Here is a 21780-nt window from a genome sequence, read left to right as displayed (position 1 = left end):
AGGCGTAGATAAAAGGCGGTTAAGGAATGGAGCGGGGTTGAGGCGGGGAGTGGAAAATGTTCGATGGTTACCAGCGTCTCTGCTGGGATTCCCCCACCTGTAAAGAAGAGAAGCCTGCGAACGCTAAGGAGCTGATTTCGTGTTAAGCGCTTGGGAAGCTGCTGGGCACGGAGTGTGCTTGCTCAGGACAAGCCGGCCGTTACCTTAATTGTCTTTCGTCTTGCAGTGAGCAGCAGGACAGAAACAGAGTCTCCGAAGACCTGATAATGATTGTCCAAGAAATGAAAAAATACTTCCCACCCGAGAGACACAGTAAACCAAGCACTCTCGATGCCCTCAGCTATGCCCTTCACTGTGTGCGCAGCGTACAAGGTAAACCAGCTGGAGAGAGAATACAGTCGGGCGAGGACACACACCATTGCTCAGAAACGTCAGCCAGGCCAGACGAGTTGTCAGTGGGGCTGTCATCACAGGAATGTGTTGAGATTTTTATGGTGTTTTATGTAAGTGAGCAAATCTGTAACCGATTCCATTAGGGCGTGTGTGTGTTTAAACTAGGGGCGCTAGGAGAACCTGATGTAATAGTTTAGTAATTATGCAGTATTTTGCTGACCTGTAGGAGAGTAGAGTTTAGCATAAGCACATTTTCGAAGATTCACTTTTTAAAGGAGCATTATCTTCGTGGATATTAGGGGGGAAAATACGTGTGGCTAAATACAATTGACCTTTCCCTGCCATACACATACTTTTAAAATGCACTCGTGATGTATCAAGAATTTACCAAATTGCAAGCGAGCAACTGTAAACACTTTTTCCTTTTTCATCTCTGACTTTTCTTCTCAAGGGGTTTCATAAAGTACAGGATCTCTAGCCAAACCCCTGTGCTTCACATGCGACATGTGGCTCCCGAGTGCTGGAGTAACGTTTCTGTCCTTGCAACGCCCTGTGTGTACATCTGGAACTGCTGGGTTCGGCCCCCTCTGTAGCACCTTGAATGTTCTGTTCCTTGTGATCTAGAACATGCCGGATTCATAAAGTTTGCACAGTGATCACTATTTCAGGTGAAGGAAGAAAGTGATCTGGTTTTGAGGAAAATACAGGTGTTCTCATCTGAAAAGCAAGCCAGCTTTAGCAGTCATAATAATCAATGATTTCCTGAGATACTGTTTTCACTGGACTACCTATTTATTTTCCTGTGTTTCTTAGCAAACAGTGAGATTTTCCAGATTCTCAGTCAGAATGGAGCACCTCAAGCAGATGTGACCTTGTACAGTCTTGAGGAGCTGACCACTATTGCTTCAGAGCACACTTCCAAAAACACAGTAAGAATTCACAAATTTTGCCATCTCAACCTGCATGATTTGTCCTAACAACCTTATCTAGATGCAGATTTTTAAAAATAATAACGGAGAGTTTCAGTAGCCACAGCGTGAGGTAAACAATAGGAGAAAACCACCGAAGAGGCCTGTGTGGTTTCTCCTGCCCTCGCCAGGGCACAGGTCTAGAAGCAGGAAGCCGCCCGTGAGCGGTTGGCTCTGCCTCGGTCCTCAGGCGCCTGTCCCCCCAGCATCCCTGAGTTCTCTCACGCTGACCCCGCAGAGCACTGCACTGCCCTGCCTCTTGTTCTAATCTCCGAATTGTTCATTTCTATTTATATCATTCTTAGTTCCAATACTCCAATACTTCAAGTAACAGCTGGATTTTATAGAACAGGTGAGTTGAGATGCTGTCGTTTTTTTATAAAATTTTGGAAGAGACATTTAGTATATCCTCTTTGAATCTCTTCATGTCAAAAGAATAATTTCACCTCATATTTTGTTGGTATGGTAGAGGTTACTTTATGTTTTAGATTGCAACATAACTGTGACTTAAAGATTTTATAATATTGGAACATGAGCTATGCCTAACGTTATAGTAGTGCTTATATCACTAACTCGTGTGTTCAGTGTACTGTAGTAGGCGCTACTGAGATTTAAGGGAAAACCAAAACAGAAAACGTTTCCCCTTGCAGGTGTTCGAAATAAAGCTAGAGAGGAAAACATAGACCAGCGCTAGCAGTAGAAACAGAGGTTGATTGTAACTAGGTTATATTTATGTCTATTGGAACAAATTCGAGAAACAGTTCTTTTGTAACGAGGTTGGTTAAAGACAACATCTTAGAGGTAACTCTTGAGCTAGTAGTTCTTGAAGCCTAGAATATGCCCCTGTAAAGAGAAGACAGTCCCTCCAGGTGTCAGGCACAGTGTGCAGAGGAGGAGGAGTCCGTAAATATGTACTGTGTGTGCTTGCTCAGTACAGAATGAGCTGCTCTGTTTTTTGGCCTGGAAATCAAACCTTCAGAAGTTACATGCGGGTTTTACGGTGACAGTTAAAGAAGTATGTTGAGAGCTTTGTTGCCTTTGCAGGATGTGTGTGTCCTAAGCTACTGATCATGGTAGAAATCTAGGACAAATTTACCTCTCGGGGAAATATTGCTAGGAAGTATCTCAATATTTGCATTTATTTTAAATGTTTTTCATAGGATACCTTTGTCGCAGTGTTTTCATTTGTGTCTGGAAGGTTGGTGCACATTTCTGAGCAGGCTACCTCGATCCTGAACTGTAAGAAAGACTTCTTGGCGTCCTCTCATTTTGCTGAACTGCTTGCCCCTCAAGATGTGAGGATGTTCTACACACACACTGCCCACACTCAGCTTCCCTTATGGAACAACTGGACCCAAGGAGGTAATGGGACCGATATTCAGATGTCCACCTTGCCTCCTAAAGATCAGTTTCATGCTTCCAGAAATAGAGCAGAAATTAATGCATTATTTGCAACAGGCAGACCATATGGTTTTTCTTATTTCTTTATTTTAAAACGCAGAATGTGATAAAAGTAACATTTTAAATGCTTCTAAAATGAAGATTCAATAAATTTGCTTTCATGTAGTCCAGTTGATTTCATAGATTATGTATCATAAATACAGTTTGATTGCCAGCATACTGTATAGCAGGTTAATTGCTATAAAGGCTCTGTTTCCTTTAAGTTAGTAAAATGAAATGTTTCCCGTCTTATATTGACTTCATTATGTCTTAGCTTTGCTTTGGAGATAAACTTTTGAAGGTTAGCTTTCTTCTTCAGTTTTGTTGTCCCTAAAAGTTCATGAATCTCATTACTTCTGCAATGCTGCTTTTACTGACGTGGGGATGCCTGCTCACAGTTTTCTTTGTAACCTTCAGTCCTGTGTGATCTTTAAGTAACTCATTATTTCTGTTCTGTGTCTCCCTTTATTACTTATCTCACTCTCTTTGTGAAGTGTCTCTTAAAGAGCTTAGTTTAGTAGAGACCATTCTTCTCTTTGATTCCTTCCTCTCATTTTTAAAAAATGTTAATTTTTTTGTCGTAAAAAACACATCAACAAGACTGACCGTATTAACCATTTTCAGCCCGCAGCTCGGTGGTGAGCGCACTCACGCTGCTGTGAAACATCTCCGGCACGCTCTCACCTTGTGAATCTAAAGCTTGTGTCCATTCTGATTTTTAGCCCAGTGCTTGGTCCAGCGGAGAAGCGTCTTGCTTGCTTCTCTCTTCAGTCATAGACCTTGGCCCATCCTTCGTGCACATTTTACGTGAGCTTTAGAAAGCGTGCCTATCACCCTGGCTCCCACCTGGCTCCCTCGCTCCGACTCCCATCACTCAGAAACGTTCATTTCGTTCCTCTTCCTCCTTCCTAACACGCATGCTCTCCCTTAATTGTCCATATTTGTCTCTGCGTTTACTAAGCATTTCATAAGCACCTCTTCATCACTCACTGTGGGCCAGGAGCTGTTCCAGGTGCTGGCATAGGCGGGAGCTGCGCGGGCTTGGTCAAGTCTGCTGGCCGCTCATGGTCCCCGGTATGTTCCCTCCGCTTCGCCCGGACAGTCCCTCTTCTCTTTGCAATCTTTTCATCTTCTCAGTCGCTTATTGCTGTCTTTCCCCTCCGTGTAGAAGCATAATATGGCCTGAAATTGTTGTCTTTTAAACCCAGTCCATCTAGTTTGCTCCCCATATTGAACTTCTGCCCCATAAACCTCAAGAGTCAGGCTCTCTGAGCACAGTTGTCGAGCTCCGCAGCCTGTTGGGGCTGTGCCCACGTTCCTCTCCGTCGCTGTCTCTCTGAGCTCATAGATCATTGCAAGGACATGGGAAGCTATAACCTCAGCTGCTGCAGCGTTTAGTCCTACTTCAGAGCATGGTTCAGCTTTTCATTTGTGCCCAGACCTCTCAGGAGGAGCTGACCACTGTTTCTTTAGAATGCACTTCAGCAACGAGAAGTGACACGTCACCACCGACATGTGGAAGTGATGGGGGCCCACATCTGTGTCTGAGGTCACCTGTTGGCACTCTGTGTTACAAGACTCCTAGTGAAGGCAGTTGAGTCATGTGCCTGCTGTAATATATAAATAGTGCAAGGAAGTTTGTCTACAGTAGAGGTGCAGTATTTCCTATGTGCAAAGAATTTTAAGCTAGGAATCAGAAAATCCAAGTTTTAAATTGCGTTCTGACCCTTCTTGAACTTTGGAGGCCACTTAGCTTCTCAGTATAAGATAGGTTCGGACCAACCTACTAATACACGGCTGTTGTAAGTAAGAGTCAGGAAAGCGAATGGCTGGGAAAGCATTTTGGAGATTTGGAGAATTCTGCAGCGCAAAGGGTCATCTTACGCTGCTCTCTATTGAATGGGTACTGTTTGCCAGGGACTCTTCTTAATGTGTTTGATTTAATCTGCACAAAAACCTTGTAAGGTGTGGATACTCTCATCATCCCCCCTTGACTGATAAGGTAACTATTAGTTGGGGTCAGCTGAGAAGCAAATGTCATGATGGGATTAGCGGTGCAGGAGACTTACAGGAGAGGACCCCCCACCCCCAGTGCAGGGCTGACACCTGTGGAAGGAGGCTGGGGAGGCGCAGTCCTGGCCTGTAGCACAGCTCAGAACAGCATGGCCAAGCAGCCTCGCATTGAAGGAGTCCTGCTTCTCCATGGAATAGCCTGCCTCGGTGTTCCCTGTGTGCACAGACAGTGGCTGAGAGAAGCCTGCAGGAAGTTATGTCCCCTAAAGCCAGGAGCTGTTACCTTTCTTGGCCACACGGTCACTGAGGCACAGAGCTGCCCTTAACCACTGCTTCCCTGACTCCACGACTGCCTGTGACTGACTATAACTTTCAAACAGGAGAGCTGTAAGCAAACAAAGTGGCACCAAGATGGATTCCTGTCCATAAAAATCATCTCAAAAAATTAAGGGTATTTTCAGAACATCCTTACCCAACCTTAATTGCTCTGTGAGTTTATCAGCCTTGGCATTTTCTGTGTTGAGACAGTAGCATATCTTTGCATGAGGAATTCCTTCAGTTTCCTTGGTCAGGTCCTTTCACTGGCTCCCCACAGATACCTGGTAGGAACTGTCTTCTGCCTTCTGGATTCTGGGACTCTAGCTTCCCTAGTTTCATGCATTTTGATAGTCTGATCACTGGTCCCTTGACTTTTAAACTGAGGTGTCTATTTTACTCACACACATTGTTCTTGATCATTCAGAAGCTCGTATTCTGATTTTTCTGTGATCCTTAGAAGTGCAAAGACCTGAACATATTCAGTATTTCAGTTCTTTAGAATTTCCGTTGTCTATGCTCCTTCAATGTATATTTTTTAAACATCTCCTTAGTTTTAAATATTTCCTTGGTTCCTATAACTCAAGACTTTTGCTCCAGTGAACAAATGTCCAAAAAATATATTCAGGGAGCTCTAACTAGAGGAAACAAATACTCGGGAAAAGGTTCAGCCTCCTAATCTGCCCTAAGATGGGCAAATTTAACATTTCTGAATTACCACATCACAAATCAATAAAATTAATGCAAAAATCAATACAATTGATACACTCCATTGACCTGAGGATTGTGAGAAATGTGACTAATGACACTGTCAGTTGGTACAATCTTCTGGACATTAGTTTGCCAACACACTATGAGAGTCATAGAATAACCGTGTCACTTAACCCAGGAGCACAGCTTTAGGGAATGTATCCAAGGAAAGGAAACAGTGGAAGAGATGTGTATATCATCTACCTAAAAGCAGTAAGTAGTCTAATTCTCAACTTTTGAGACACGTCCAGGCTGTTGCAGTGGAGTAGGCTGTTACCACCAAAGTAACAGTGTTACTACGTTGGCATTTGAAGGAATGAGTTGGGGCAGCTGTAGAAGTTCAGAGGGACTGTAGAGATCGTAAGGTAGAGGCTAAGTCGGACACTCTCCTGCCTACCTGAGGGTTCCTGTTACAAGAAGAAAGCCCTTGGGAAACCCTGGATGCGACTGGATCTCAGAGTGACGGGGAGAGTCCTATTTTAATCAGAGGATCTCCCTCTTAAAAATAGTTTCTCGTTTGTGTGGTGACAGTGAGGACGAGCTGCTCCACAGTTTCTCTGTGGGGTGAGTGACAGTCTGTTCTTGTCTCCAGCAGCGTCGCAGTACGAATTTGCTCCAGTGAAGTCCTTTTTCTGCAGGATCCGGTAAGTTAGGGGCTGTGGAGGCCATGGCGGCTGGGCTCTGATTTTACTTGGCGCTTATTTTAATCCTTTTGTGTCTGCCAGGTCTATTGTGGATACAAAAGATAAGACTTGGTTCTTGCCGTACGAAGTTTGTATTTTGATTGAGGGAAGGAAACACATCCTCAAGAGGAGAGTAGATGATGCAGTAGGGCAAGATGAGAGAGATGCTTAACTGGGGCCAGAAGCACCCCTAGGGTTCAGTACACTTCCAGTGACCACTGTTCGGGTCTTTTGTTTTTGTTTGCTTTTGGTGGTGGTTTGGTCACATTTAAAATTAATTTTTGAAATTTTGAATAACTTGAAAGAAAGCAAGAGAGGTATATTTATGACAAGGATTTCAAAGGTCCAGAGATACAAAACTAGAGGAAAATAAACCCAAATTGTAATAGTTATTTCTCATAGGACTTATTAGTGATTTTTTTTTTCTTGGGTATTGAACATTTAAACTAACATTTCCCTTCTTTTTAAAATAAATATGTTTAAGTATTTTAGATTGGCTATGTCTCTGTTAGAAACTACCAGTGAAACATTTTCCCAGCTGTGTTTCACGTTGGGCTAACTGAATGTGTCAGGACGGCGCAACCCATTTCTGTCCTTTGCAGTGGAGGTGGAGACGGAGAGCGAGAGAAGCATTACTACCCGTTCCGGGTGATTCCCTATTTGATTCACGTGCAGAGCTCCTCACGGCCTGAGTCGGAGCTGGAATCGGAGCCCTGCTGCCTCACGCTGGCTGAGAAGATTCACTCGGGTTACGAAGGTAAGTCAGCATCTGCCGTCAGCACATCGGGCAGGAGCCTGTGGAAGCCTGTCCACTGCGGCCGTGGGACAGGACAGAGCACGCTGGCCTCTAGCTGGGTCCTGGGCTCTGAGCACTTGCAGCAGTTTTCTGATGTCTCTGTGTACTGACCTTGACTGTGGTCCTCTCCATGGACAGCATGACCAGAGGATCTAAGCAGGGATTGCCACAGATACTCGGTCCTATACTCCTTTCTCTGCTGGTGACAGTCCGATGGCCTTTTGCTTCTGTCTTGTGTGAAATAGGAGCATTGGAATCGTTGCACAGCCAGGCCACAAGAATGAATTTATGTTTTTAAATTGTTTTTGAAACACCCTGGTTTTTATTGTGTGTAAATAAAACCTTTTATTATGGTTTATATGTCTGCTGGCAGAACTACATTTTTAAATTTACATATTAATGCAGAAGCAGCTTCCATTTATGATTTGAACTTATAGTCAGTTCTGTTGTAAGGTGGTATATGCTTTTCTAAAAATGATCTTCCTGAGCACAAAAGTCACACAAAATAAAAACCACAGGGCTTATGGGAAAAATGAAGGTAGGGGCCCAATACCCAAAAACTTAACACACATTAAAAATAGGACAATTATCTATTAACAACAATAACAGTTTTAAACATTAAAGAAATTAAATTGGTGCAGCCACTATGGAAAGCAGCATGGAAGTTCCTCAAAAAATTAAAAATAGAACTACCATATGACCCAGCAACTCTACTTCTGGGTATATACCTGAAGAAATCCAAAACATTAATTCAAAAAGATGTATACACCCTCGTGTTCATTGCAACGCTGTTTACAATAGCCAAGATACGAATGCAACCTGAGCGCCCACAAGCAGGCGATTGGATAAAGAAGAGGTAGTACATACATATATCTCATGGAATATTACTCGGCCTTAAAAAAGAGGGAAATCTTACCATTTGCAACAGCATGGATGGACCTAGAAGGTGTTATGCTAAGTGAGATAAACTAGACAGAAAAAGACAAATACCATGTGATCTTACTTGTATGTGGAATCTGAAGGACAATATGAGTGAACAAAACAGAAACAGACTCATAGAGAACAAAGAGTGTTACTAGGTGGAAGGAGAGTAGGGAGCTGGGTAGAAAAGGGGGAGGGATTAAGTACAGATTGGCAGTTACAAAATAGTCATGAGGGATGTAAAGTGCAGCATGGGGAGTAAAGTAAGAAATATTGTAATTCTGTATGGTGCCAGGTGGGTACTAGAATTATTGGGGAAATCACTTCATAAATTATATAATTGTCTAATCACTATGCTGTACACCTGAAACTAATATAAAATAATATTGAATGTCACCTGTAATTGAAAAATAAAATTTTTTAAAATGTGAAAAAAAAATGCATAAACAATACATACAGCATATAAGGCTCCTCACCGTGGAAAAGCCATTTGTGGGTGTGGCTGTCGGAAGGATTGTGAGGCATGGGAGGAAGGTTGTCTGAGACAAGGTGGGAGCTTCTGAGAGACTGGCAGGCGTGCCCCGTAACACTTGGTGGGTTGAGGAAGGGCGGGTGTTTAAGGTGTGTGCATGTTTTGTGTGTTCCTGAGTGACTCCATTCAGTTAGATGTCTTCTGCTTTCACCTCATATTTCTTGCAAGTGAAACTGTCCATAAGCAAATGCACAATTAGCATTATGCTCAAATGGTTCCCTAATGTGTTAATCACTACCTTTTCAAAGCAAGCCATGGCAGAACTGACCATACCAATTTTATTACACAGATTTAAAATGTTCATTTCATACTGACACTTCAAGACCTGTGAGCTTAGTTATATGCAATCACTAAATGTGACTGAACTGTTTGCTCCTGCACTGTAAGGTGCACCGGCCTGTCTAGTAGATTATTTGTGATGAGCAAGCTAGTCAGTGTACACAGCTTTTCTCTGTTTAAAATTAACTTAGTAAGCATGTCATTTTGACCTAACTAAAATGTCAGTAATAATGAAAATTATTATCATCTGACTATAGCTTTGTCTGCTCAAAGGCCAGGCCCCTAAGTGAGATTGCACCATTTCATATAGAAATTTTGTTATGTGGTTAGTTAAATAGATGACTAATTAGATATTTGCCTTTAAATGAATCTCTGTTTTTCGTAGCTCCTCGAATCCCTGTGGATAAAAGAATTTTTACCACAACACACACTCCAGGGTGTGTTTTTCTTGAAATAGATGAACGGTAAGTACTCCTTTAAGCCTAAAAGAAATTTTTTTCTGAAAATAAATACAAGTCTGAACACATTTACATATGCTCTCATGCTTCTATATTACGTATCTGATGTATATCCATTATCTGTTTGATTTTTGTTAGTTTGAAATTATGTTATCTAAATTTTTAATATAAATGTCGTGCCTATTACAGTCCTAAGACTTACAAGTCATGGTTGATCCCACAGCATCACCTTAGGTAAGGCAGGTAGTGTGGCTCCTTCACTGGAGGGCAGTGGCCTGGCGGCTCATTTGCCAGGACGGATGTGGTGTGAGATCCTAGTCAGGGCGACGCCAGGGCTCAGCCCCCGCACCTACTCCAGGGTGCTTCCCCTGGACAGCTGCTCCTAAAGCAGCTCGTGAATTTTTTTTAGTCTGAAGGGGGAGAGGAAAGGACAGGCCTTTTCTGTGTATGAAACTAAATTTAATTTTAGTAGTTCCTTATTCTGAACTTACATCCTTCCTCCTTTTTTAGGTGTTAAAATTGTCCTTTTTATTTAAAGAATAGTGATACTGATGATGAATAGTAGTTGCTTATTGTTTTTTTGTATCTTGGAAAAGTAAAACATTGTTATCCCCTGATTAGTACCTTCTGTTTTTCCCCAATTTATTTAAAAATTTTTCTTGCTCGTGAAATCTCAAAATCTGGGTGACAAGCACCATTCCTCACGTAAGCGTGGGGCTGAAGTGCCCAGCATTTGGCCCGGTTATGATATGTTCACTTTGATTTTTTTTTAAATCTTAACATCTGAAAGTGAGTTTATTTCACTATAGTTCCCTGAAATAAATAGTAATTGGCGAGATGCTTTGTGTACTGTAATGTGTAGAAAATAAGATAACCAAGGATATTCTGGAAATAGCTTAAATTGTATTACATTAGACAATATTTGTGAATTTTTGCGCATAGAAAATGTTTATGGCATTGGTTCTTTCCAAGTCATCCCGAGCATCTTGTCACCCTCGTTTCTGGTGAACCTTTAGCTTGCATGTGTCCTGTGTGCTGGTGATTTATTTGGTGTGACCTCTTGTGGGACATGTTTTTGTGTAATTTTCATCATACTGTGCAAATTGGTAGCATGCTTTATTCATTTAACATCATAAACCTTTTTCTATGTTATGATACGATCTTTGTATGCTTTTTAAATGGCAGCAAATGGAGGGCTCAGGGACCTCTAAGGAACTTGTTAAAATACAGATTCCTGGCCTTGCGGCAGGAATTCTGACTTGTTAGCCTGCGGTGAGCCCGGGAGCCTGTGTTTTAGCAGGTTCCCTACATGGTTTTTGGTGCAGCAAGTCAAATGGCCAACATTTCTTAGGTTATGTGACTTTCCCCACAGTATCTGTGTACTTCTTTTACGTCTAAACTGAAGGAGGGCAGTCTTTTTAAAGTGCGTGGAGTGTAGGAAGGCCCCCTGTGTGTAACCCCGGCCTGTGCCGCGTCTGGCCCAGGGCCGTGCCTCTGCTGGGATACCTGCCCCAGGACCTGATCGGGACGTCCCTCCTGGCGCACCTGCACCCCGAAGACCGCCCTCTGATGCTTGCCGTGCACCAGAAAGGTGAGGGCCCGCTGCTTCTGCGACGCAGCCGTTTTCTTCATGGTCCATCCAGCTTTTCATTTCGTTTCTCAGTACAGCTTAGCCTGCAGCCAGGTAAGCGATGTGCTGAAACAACCAAAGCCACTTCTTCTCCAACTTCAACATTCTGAAACATTCCAAGTAAGGCGGGGTGGCGGGGGCGACGCGCGCGAACCCCTGTCTGTCTGCCCCCCTATAGTGGTGAAGTTCGCGGGCCGCCCTCCCTTCGAGCACTCACCCGTCAGGTTTTGTGCCCAGAATGGAGACTACGTCGTCCTGGACTCCAGTTGGTCCAGCTTCGTGAACCCGTGGAGCCGGAAGGTGTCCTTCGTCATGGGGCGCCACCAAGTTCGAACGTAAGGCCGTCCCTTCCGCATCTTCCGAGTAACCTGTTTCACCAGGCGGTGTTCCGCCCGCTCGCTCCCCTTTGAGTCAGTTAACACATGAACTGAATGAAATTCTTTAGGTGCTTCTGGAAGACAGTTCACAATGTGTGTCAGGGGCCTTGAAATATTTCTCTTTCTCCTGATGCCTCCCTTCTGGGAGTGTTCTAAGAAAATGTGGCCAAACACAGGAAAAGCTATATAAAGAACAGACATATTTCACGGTGGGATTAACTCATAATCTCCAATTTAGAGTAGCTTAAATGTCTATCATTAACTAAACTGAACTATTTGCTTGACATGGTGTTATGTTGGGTCAATAAAGATTTTTGCAGAGATTATATAACATGGGAAACTGCTATATTAGATGTAAAACAGCAGCATACGAAATTACTTATACCCTATGAGTATGATTATGTCTCAAACACAAACACTGTGAAGTGTGCAACAGAAGATCAGAAGGAAATAAAATATAGATTGTGTGTGAGGTGAGTGAGATTGCGGATAAGATTTCCTCAGAATTTTAAAGTTCTCTTTAGTGAGCATGTAAAACTTTTCCTATCAGCCTTCTGCTGTCAGATTCCGTTTATTTGTGTCTATTTAATTAAATCTAATTTTTTAAATTAGATTCTTTATTATGTAGTTCCCTGCCTGCGTGGCTGACTCCAGCCCGTTTGATCACTGCAACCTGTTCACAGAACAGAATCTGTGCAGTAGATCGAGAACCTGGCGCACCACTACGGTAGCCTAAAATGCTCCCAGGCCCTGGGCTTTTTGGTCCATTTAAAATTGACCTGTAGGTTCCTCAAAGGGCCATAGGTTTCCCTTTGATGTCTTTTATTTTTTTAAGCATGGAAATTAACTCTTCATTATCATGCTGAGATTAAGATGTCTTTCTCATTTTGTTACACAGCTGTGTGCACGTAAAACTGAGAACAGTCATCTACCAGTGAGACTCATTTGATCGCGTCTCAGACTGTAACATAGGGCACAGCTGTGGCCAGGGAAGGGCTCCAGGTTGCTCTCGCCTCTTTGTGCTCTGGGGTTCGGCCTCAGCAGAGCAGGTCTGGAACCTTTAATGGAAGAAGTGGGCTCCTTGCCGCCCTAACTCAGAAGACTGATGTGGCTAGGAAATAATTTAATAACTAAGGTAAGAAATAAGACTTCCAAGCAGGTGCCATTTCTCTTGGTCAGAAAGGACTTTTTTCTTGGTAGGGAAACCTGTTGGGAATGAAAATACTCTGAGATGTTTGCTTAGTAAGAATTTCGACTAATGAATATCAGACATCCATCTGGGTGTCTGTCAGTTGGTCTACGTACCCTCCCCAGTCAGTGCTGGAGACATGTCCTGGACTCCCAAGTTGTCCGTCAGTCCTTTGGATATATATGAAATTAACTGACATATGAGGACTCACAATGCTTTCACTATTTTAAAAAATTACAACAATATGTACATCTCAAGGCCCAGGGTTATGTGAGGGAGAGAACTCAGAGTAGCCAGTATTATTCTCTCTCGTAAAATAATTATCCATTGTATTTATAAAATTATGTTAATGTATTTCTTTAATTATTTTTGGATCACCTACTGTGTCAGGCATTGTGCTTGGCCCTGGGAATGACAGAGAAACACGTACTCGTTTCCATCCTGAAGCCCACAGTGCAGTGGAGAGCAGACAGTGGAGGGCCGTGGCTGGGTTTAGGAAAGTGTGACAGTTGGAATGGGAAGGGGGCTGAGAGTGTTTAGCAGGGACCCTCACCATCTCTCTTTGGGTCCCTCCCAGCAGCTCTGGGCAGACAGGTTAGGTGCTGCTAGTGCTCATTCTACAGAAAAATCCATAGTTGGTGAAATAGAGTAACTTTCCCGGGATTACGTGGGGGCAGGGAGGCTGCAGAGGGAAACTGGATACAGGTCCTCACTCCTAGTCCAGTTTCCTGTCCTGCACAGCAGCTGCTTGGCCACTTGCCAGTGAAGGCTCTGTCTCTGTCACCTACACGGTAATCATTATGAGTCACATAATCACTGATGAAAGAGACAACTTAGTTTTGTAGAAAGTTTCACAAATAGGAATATCTAGATCTCATACCACAAACGAGTCTGTTCTATTTCCATTTCAGAATTTCACTTGAAAAATAATAAAACCCAGGCGCCTTGGGAAGACATTCAGGCTCCAGTGCCAATGTGTATAGGTCACAAATTGCATGTGCTTGGTTCCCAGACTCCTCCACTGATGGTCATTCTGTTCTGTGCCAGGCACTGTCGTAGGTGCTGGAGGGGCGAATGCAATAGACCAGACAGCCTGACCCCACAGGGAGCAGGCGGTAGACCAAACGATAGCAGAAGGTGTAGTGGGCCAGGCTATGCATTCAAGTGCAGTCTGTCACTGTGTACAATGTGCACCATGCTGTGCTGGTGAGCCTGTCACCTTCCACGGGCTGGGAGCTGAGGGATCCAAATGGTGAGGGACATGCTGCCAAGGCGGAGCTCTCCCTAATCACTTCTGTGACACAGCCTACATCCTGCGGTGTGGTGATGCTTTCTCCCTCTCGGAACGTGTTGCAGTTTCAGAATCGGCAGGGCCGCACGATGGGCAAGCACAGCACTGGCTTTGGGGTCAGACGTGTGGATTCAGACGTGTGGCTCTGTGAACTCTGATGTCAGGATATCCTGCTTCATAGGCTTTGAGGACTCCAGAGAGAACAGATGTGACTCAGTGTACATTTGTATGCTTGCTGTACTGAGGGGCAGCCCAGTAGGGGACAAGCCCTGGTCCCTTCCTGACCGCCTGCTTAGCCCTCACCAGCTGGTGACCTGGAGAAAGTGTTCCCCTCGGTAAAGGAGATAATACTTGGTAGAGCTCTTGGAACAGTGCCTGGCACATCACGAGGTTTGGAAAAGGCTAGTTGTCGCTCTTTGTTGTAAAGCTAGGACAGTTCCTGTCACTCAGAAGGTCCTAAAGACGAGTCCATCAGCCCTTCTCTTCCTGTCCCTCTGTGGGCTTGTCTGCCCTCACTGTGTTCAGGTAGTGGGTTTACAATGCTCTAGAATTTGAGTGTAAGTAAGACTTGAAGGGAACGTGATGCCACATTTTCACCAGTAGGGTGTGCCGCAGAGTCATCTTTATTGCAGAGCTTATTAGGTACTTTAAGCATTGAATGTTTGGCAAACTTAGGATCTTAACATTTCTACAGTCAGTTACTGAACGAATGTTAAATTTTGAGACCGGTAGTTGTTGGAGACATTTCAGGAGCTAAGGAGGTATCATGGCACCGATTTTAGATTTGTACAAGCACTGCTGACACCGCTGTAGAAAGACTACAAGAGACTAAAGAAGACTGTTACTGTCACATTTGCTTGTCAGTGTTTTCTCTGCCTCCGTGAATAGAATTTTAGCTTTGCGTTTGCTATATTTGGAGTCAAGAGTTGCTTTGTAATAACATAGGTTTATTATTTGAATATTAAAAATCACTTTAGACTTCATTGTGAATGGATTTTAAATCACTTGACTCAGTCTTTCATGTGGTACTTGGTAGGGGCCCACTGAATGAAGACGTCTTTGCTACCAAAATAAAGAAGATGAACAGAGATGACAAAGACATAGCTGAATTACAAGAACAAATTCACAAGCTTCTGTTACAGGTAAAATGAGAGGGCTTTTTTTGTTTTTGTTTTTGTTTTTAGAAATACACAAAATTCCCATCATTGTGTTTTATTTTAATATTCTGTCTTAGTAAAGGCACCTCACAAAAGTTAACTGCAGAGAGACCTTTACCCTCTGCATTCCAGAAGGTTCTTTTTTGTTTTTAAATTAAATTTTATTAATCTTTTTTTCGTTTTTTTGTGTTAATTACACAGAACATTTTGTAAGAACTCATCTTAAAACAACAAAACTGAGTCACAGTGAGCGGTAAGACAGAGAAGTTATTTCTGAACAAGAGAATTATTCTTGTGTTTATAGCTCAGCAAGTGTGCCCAGTCTCTGGGATTAGGAATTTTTTAGAATAATTCCAATTTTAAAGGTGGGGGAGAGTGCTGGCCAGTCTCAGTATCTGGTTATTAAAAGGCAAAAGTAGGGAAAGCTGCTTGTTGAAAACAAGTACCCAAAATGGTTTCTATTAGAGATTCAGTCAGTAAGCTTGTAAAGTATGTACTGATGGTGCAACAGGATCTTCCATAAAGTCTCTGGGGCTCATAAAGTCCTGGGAGTTCGTGGGGAAACTATGGTGCATATTTCATTTGTTTTGTCTGAACTCAGCATAAACAACAAGTTATTTTCATATTTTGGTAAAGTATACTACGGCCTTAAGTTTTTTTTTGTTCCAGAAATACACACATTGACTAGAAAACTAGATTTTGCCCTTGAAAATTACTAAGATGAGGGGAATGTCTTTCATGTCAGCATTAGGGTTAAATCACCTTCACACGCCTAATGTAGGGTTTCAGAAATTTTAGTCTTAATTTTCTGGTGATTTAGATAAGCTCTGAGTCGATCATGCTGTATCTCTCCTCTCACCGCCAGATGGCCAGTAACCCCCAAATGGGCTTTTGTCCTTGCAGCCGGTCCACGTGAGCGCCTCCAGTGGCTACGGCAGCCTGGGCAGCAGTGGGTCACAGGAGCAGCACGTCAGCCTGGCCTCCAGCGAGTCCAGCGGGCCCTGCATGGAGGACACACCAAAGGAACCGGTGAGTGGCACACGTGCACCATCTGGCCGGTCCCCCGTGATGTGGCCCTGCACAGGTCCGCAGCTCCACACGCACTTCTCAGTGCAGGCTCTTGCCCTGGAGACCCTCCCTGAGAGGGAAATGGACATTCTCCATTTGAGTTGGGAAACTGGCTGTAGAAAGAGAGCATTGCCTTTGAAAAGTGATATTTGGGTTAATAGTGTCCTTTCTAAAAATTAGCATATTGTGAATCAGTATATTTAAAGTTTCGTTTGTACTGGTGACCTGGGTGGGAAACTGTATTCAGGTTATTACTGACTTTGCGTCATGTGTTCAGAGAACCAGACCTTAATGGATTTTGTCATGTGCCCTGATGTTCATTCTGTAACATCTGAAGCGTATTTTCTTCTTTTCCCAGTTGACTTTGCAGCAGGTCTATGCCAGTGTGAACAAGATTAAAGCTCTGGGTCAGCAGCTGTACGTTGAGACAATGGCCAAATGCCCCAAGAAGCCGGTGGTGGGGACGCACACTGGACAGCCCGAGGGTGAGCCGGCAGGGCCCCTCCTCCTGCGTCTGTCCTCTGGCAGATGCCGAGCGTGTGAGCGCAAAGCCCTGATGGTTACTTGTGCAGTCATAAGAGTAGCGGTGGTAACGGCGGCAGCAAATACTACTCTGAAAGCTGAATGGTATCAGAATGTAGCTACAGTGTACTTGTCCTAAAGAATCGACGTTTCTGGTAATACCAGCACATGCGTAGATTTCCCCCATGTGAGCTCTCTAGAAACCAGCAGTCAATTCTAGAAAACATTTCAGATAATAAACTATATTAAAATACTAATCCCTTTTTTTCCTTTCAAACAAATGGAGAATACTTATGACCTAAGTTGAATGAAAAACTTGGCATTTTTCTTGATACATGTGTGTGCTTTTCTCAAATGCGAGGTAAGCAGTGCTCCATAGGAATCATGTCAGTTGTGATAATTGCATTAATTTGAAATTTTAACCTACTTGCATTATATGGCAGAGGAAAGTTTGATAGACATCAAATTTTATTAACTTTGAGTTTAGCTAACTTTCCCTTCGTTGTTCTCTCTGAATATTAATATAATTTTGAGAGTCATTACAGATTTGGGGCACCTAAATGTGATTATCATTGGCAGATGTGGATATTTTACACAGTATAGGTGAAATTTTTCTCTAAGGTCAATGATAATAATAGGTGCTATTTTTCAGGACTTGACCTGATTTACACAACAAAACCTCAAACTCCCGCTCCTATAGGTGGTATCACTGGGAGCCCATAGGATGCCCTCTGGGTTTAGCAGGTCCCGTACTTCAGTGTTTTCTTTTCACCTTGGAAGGAGGCTTAGCATTCTGTTTCTTCCATAGATTTAAAGGCACAAGATAGAAATAACTACTTCTGTCCCTTCAAACTATCAGATTCCCTCTCTACAAAAAAGTTCATCTTAAATATCTTTGGTGCTGTGTATCATTATCCCATGTCTTGGCAGAGAAAATTCTTTGGGTAGATTTTAAATCTAAATTTCCTAAATGTTTTCTTTGTTGTCCTCATGTTAGTGCCAGTTTTTCTCAGAGTAGAAATCCTTTCTCCCTCCTGCTTTATTCCTTTTCTTGTCATCTACCATTGGTCTGGTAGTACCATCAATACTGTGGTGTTTACGAGGCTATATATTCAAGCAGATATCAGTATTCCATCATTTACCATTTTATAAAACTTAAGCTATAGCTGTGTGTACTTAGGCTGCTGTTTTAGAAACTGAAATTTTCCTACTCCTTATATTTGACACACATAGGATGTGATTTTGGGGAAAAGAAAAATCTGTTGCCATTTGGTATGACTTCAGAGAACTAATGTTACTTGGGCATCTTGATTTTATTAACATTTTAAGACCAAGTTTAAAGAACTAGTGAAAAAAATCTAGTACTCCTTACTCAAGAGAAATAAGTATGCAACTTAAGAATAAAAATGTTATAATTTAAATATTAGAAATTGAGTGGAGAATACACACCAATGAAAATGAAAATACTAAGTGATTATTATGCGTGCTCTGTGTACAGGGTACTAGAGCCAACAAGAACACCAGGTTTTACGTTTTTATGTTTACCTTTCTTACAAGGGCAGATTATACTTGACGGTAGAATGAGAAGAGAAATTTTAGAACTTAATAGGAAAGAGCAAGGAGCAACAAAGAGAGAGAGCGCCTTCAATAGCTAGACTGAAGCCAGCTGCAAGAAAAATTAGGGGAAATTGGATGGTCCTCTTCTGGGAGGATGCATTGCCTGCATGAAAACAGATATCCATAAACGGAAGTAATTCAGAGTGAATTACCCAGTAGTTTGACCCACCAGTTTTATTCCTTGATAATCTTTGCCTCAATTATTTGTCTCCTTTAAAAAAACAAAACAAATGTAGTCATTCATGTAACCATTCTATGTGGATCTCTTTCTGTATCAGTGCATTTAGATCTGAGCTCATTTTTAATAGCTGCGTAAAGTTCTGTTAAATGTTTATTCTAAAAGACCATGATTTAATTTTGCTAAATAATTACATGTTCTTAAGAATAATGCATTTTTAATTCTACATACTTTTATTCTGTTTTAGGTGAGCAGAAGGCCGTTTCTTCTTTAAAGACCTTGAAAAATAACAGCATGTACACTGAGTCTTGTGAGGATCTGAGAAAAGATCAGCATAGCCCATCGTATCAGCAAATAAACTGCATTGATAGTGTTATCAGGTATGAAGCACGCATTTTGATAACATGTTTTTCCAAAAGCATACATTGTCCCCGTGGAGCCCTTCCATAATTTTAATAGCTGTTGTCTCTATTTTTCACAATAAATTGACAGATATTTATGGAATAAATCAAGAAATAAAACTAGTGGGTCAAACTACTGGGTAATTCACTCTGAATTACTTCCGTTTATGGATATCTGTTTTCATGCAGGCAATGCATCCTCCCAGAAGAGGACCATCCAATTTCCCCTAATTTTTCTTGCAGCTGGCTTCAGTCTAGCTATTGAAGGCGCTCTCTCTCTTTGTTGCTCCTTGCTCTTTCCTATTAAGTTCTAAAATTGCTCTTCTCATTCTACCTTCAAGTATAACCTGCCCTTGTAAGAAAGGTAAACATAAAAACGTAAAACCTGGTATTCTTGTTGGCTCTAGTACCCTGTACACAGAGCCTGCTACATACAGTTCATAACATACCCAACGTTTCGGAGGGTGCAAGCCATTAGAAAATGCATTCCTTTCTTTGAAGGAGTAGTTGGGAAGACAAGACCTGTGCTTGTCGAATTTAAATGGTGCAAGATTTGAAGATCAATTCAAGACCGTGGTGAAAGAGAGATAACCACCCAGTGATTCAGGCTGGGATGGCCAGGGAGGACTCCATCAAAGAAGAAAGTACAAGGTCAGCATCATGGCAGCATGAGTTGTTTTTTTCTCTCTCCTTCAATTTCCAACTAATTGGACATCCATAATCATAAAAAGTGCCTCTGCACAGCATGACGGGACACGGAGAGAGACATCCGCCTGTGCACCTGAGAGTGGTTGGAGTGGACCGAAGGAGTGGCAGTGGAGAGGGCAGCAGTAGGTCCAACATGGGCCAGCATGACCTTTTTGACTGAGGAGATGGAGGGTTATGGTGGAGAGGGGAGGTTCAGCCCAGCCATGGGTTCTGCAGTTGAAGGAATTCGTTGCTCTCTCTGAGGAGACACCACAGTGATGGGGCAGGGGAAGGAAAGGGAAGTAGGCAGAGATAACTGAAGGGAAGTGTCTGCCTGGGATTCTGGCAAGAGGACAGCCCACAAACCTCTGGGGACCTCCAACCCAACATGAGGATTCCTCTATCAGGTCATGGGCACACCTAAAGCCCCAAGTGCTAAGTACACAATTTTCCCCGCTGTACCACCACCCTTATGTTTTCCTTTTGGCAGCTTTTTAACAGTGTATGTACTCCCAACCTGAGCTCTGGTAAGACAAAGCAAAACCTTGTTACCATAGCTCCTCCTCCTGGAAAACAAAAGGAAAGCTCCTAATTGCCAACCTGTTGAACTGTTAGAATCAAACAAGTCCTTGTCTGAATAAGAAAGGTGTTTGCTCCTTCAGATGCAGTGGCGGAGGCACTTTTCACCAAACACCAGGAAAGGCATGGAAATAAAATATCACAAAGAAAATAGCAATTTCCCGACAAATTGAAAGGCATCTAACTGCTGAAAAATTCACAATAACTACTATGAAGAAACTCAACAAGCTACAAGAACACTCAGGCGATGCAATGATCTCAAGAGCGAAACTGGTGCATAGAAAGAGCACTTTACCAAAGAGACTGAAATTCCCAAAAAGAACCAGACAGGTTCTGGAACCGAAGGACTCTGTAAATGAGAGAAAGCACCACTGGAGAATACAACAGGTCGGGTGGACGAGAATTAGTGGGATGGAAGATAGGACTGTAGAAGTGATTAAGGTTGAAGAGAGAGAGAACTAAGCTTTTTAAAAAGTGCATAAACCCTCTGAACTATTGGGCACCATTGGGAAGCCAACAGAAGAATTAAGAGGTACTGCAAAAGGAGTGGCATTCAGCATTATTTGATACCAAAACCAGATAAGGGTACCGCAGGAGAGCACTATAGACCAAAATCCCTGATGAATATAGATGCAAACATTCTCAACAAAGTAGTAACCAATTAAACAATACAGTAAAAGGGTTATACCCCGTGAACAAGTGGCATTTACCCCTGGAATGCAGAAAGAGCATTTGAGAAAATGCAACATCCTTTTATGATTTAAAAAAAACCTTTAACAGATTGGGTATAGAAGGAACACACCCCAACATAGTAAAGACCGTATACAACAAACCCACAGTTAACGTTAGTCAGTGGAGAAAAACTGGAAGTGTTTTCTCTAAGCTCAGTAACAAAGATGCCCACTCTCATCACTCGAATTCAATATAATGCTGGAAGTCCTAGCTAGAATAATTATGCAAGACAGAGAAATAAAAGCGTCCAAAGTGGAAAAGAGGAAGCAAAAGTGTTGCTATTTGCTATGATATGATGTTACATATAGGAAATCCAAAAGAGTTAGTAAAAAAATCATTGAAACTATCGGTGTCAATAAAGTGGCAGGATACAAAATCAACATACAGAAGTCAATTGCATTCCTTTACAATGAGGAAGTATCTGAAAAAGAAATAAAAGCATCCCATTCACAGTACCATTGAAACAGTAAGATAGGAATAAATTTAGCCAAGGAAGTGAATAGTCTGTACAATGAGAACTACAGGAATTTGCTGAAAGAAAGCGAAGGAGTCAGCAAATAGAAGGACATCCCATGTTCATGGACGGGGAGCATTGATACTGTCAAAACGCCCATGCTCTCCAAAGCCATCTGCAGAGTCCGTGCAATCCCCGTCAAAGCGCCAAAGGCATTCTTTGCAGAAATAGAAGAAACAGCCCTAAAGTTTGTGTGGACTCACAAAAGACCCCAAGCAGCCAAAGCAGTTTTGAGGGAAAGGGACAAGTGCAGAGGCATCACACTTCCAACTCTGAAGCTACACAGAATT

General features: G+C 42.5%; 1 protein-coding gene across 6 annotated transcripts in view; it reads left to right on the top strand.

Annotated features, from left to right (window-relative positions):
* The first annotated feature begins 204 nt into the window (after window positions 1-204).
* Window positions 205-21780, top strand: part of PER3 (period circadian regulator 3) — a 34050-nt gene continuing 12474 nt past the window's right edge. The window contains exons 1-12 of one of the 6 annotated variants that reach the window (XM_087820141.1): window positions 205-372; window positions 1207-1322; window positions 2522-2723; window positions 6472-6523; window positions 7165-7319; window positions 9476-9554; window positions 11033-11232; window positions 11357-11513; window positions 15072-15177; window positions 16096-16221; window positions 16619-16745; window positions 18825-18957. In XM_087820141.1, the coding sequence (XP_087676267.1) occupies window positions 267-372; window positions 1207-1322; window positions 2522-2723; window positions 6472-6523; window positions 7165-7319; window positions 9476-9554; window positions 11033-11232; window positions 11357-11513; window positions 15072-15177; window positions 16096-16221; window positions 16619-16745; window positions 18825-18957 (1559 nt within the window). In that variant the 5' untranslated portion in view covers window positions 205-266. The other 5 variants (XM_087820136.1, XM_087820137.1, XM_087820140.1 and 2 more) reach the window with 5 other exon arrangements.

This window comes from Miniopterus natalensis, chromosome 9, assembly GCF_054644295.1.
Source record: "Miniopterus natalensis isolate mMinNat1 chromosome 9, mMinNat1.hap1, whole genome shotgun sequence".
NCBI lineage: Eukaryota > Metazoa > Chordata > Mammalia > Chiroptera > Miniopteridae > Miniopterus > Miniopterus natalensis.
This window is presented reverse-complemented; position numbering and strand designations above follow the sequence as displayed.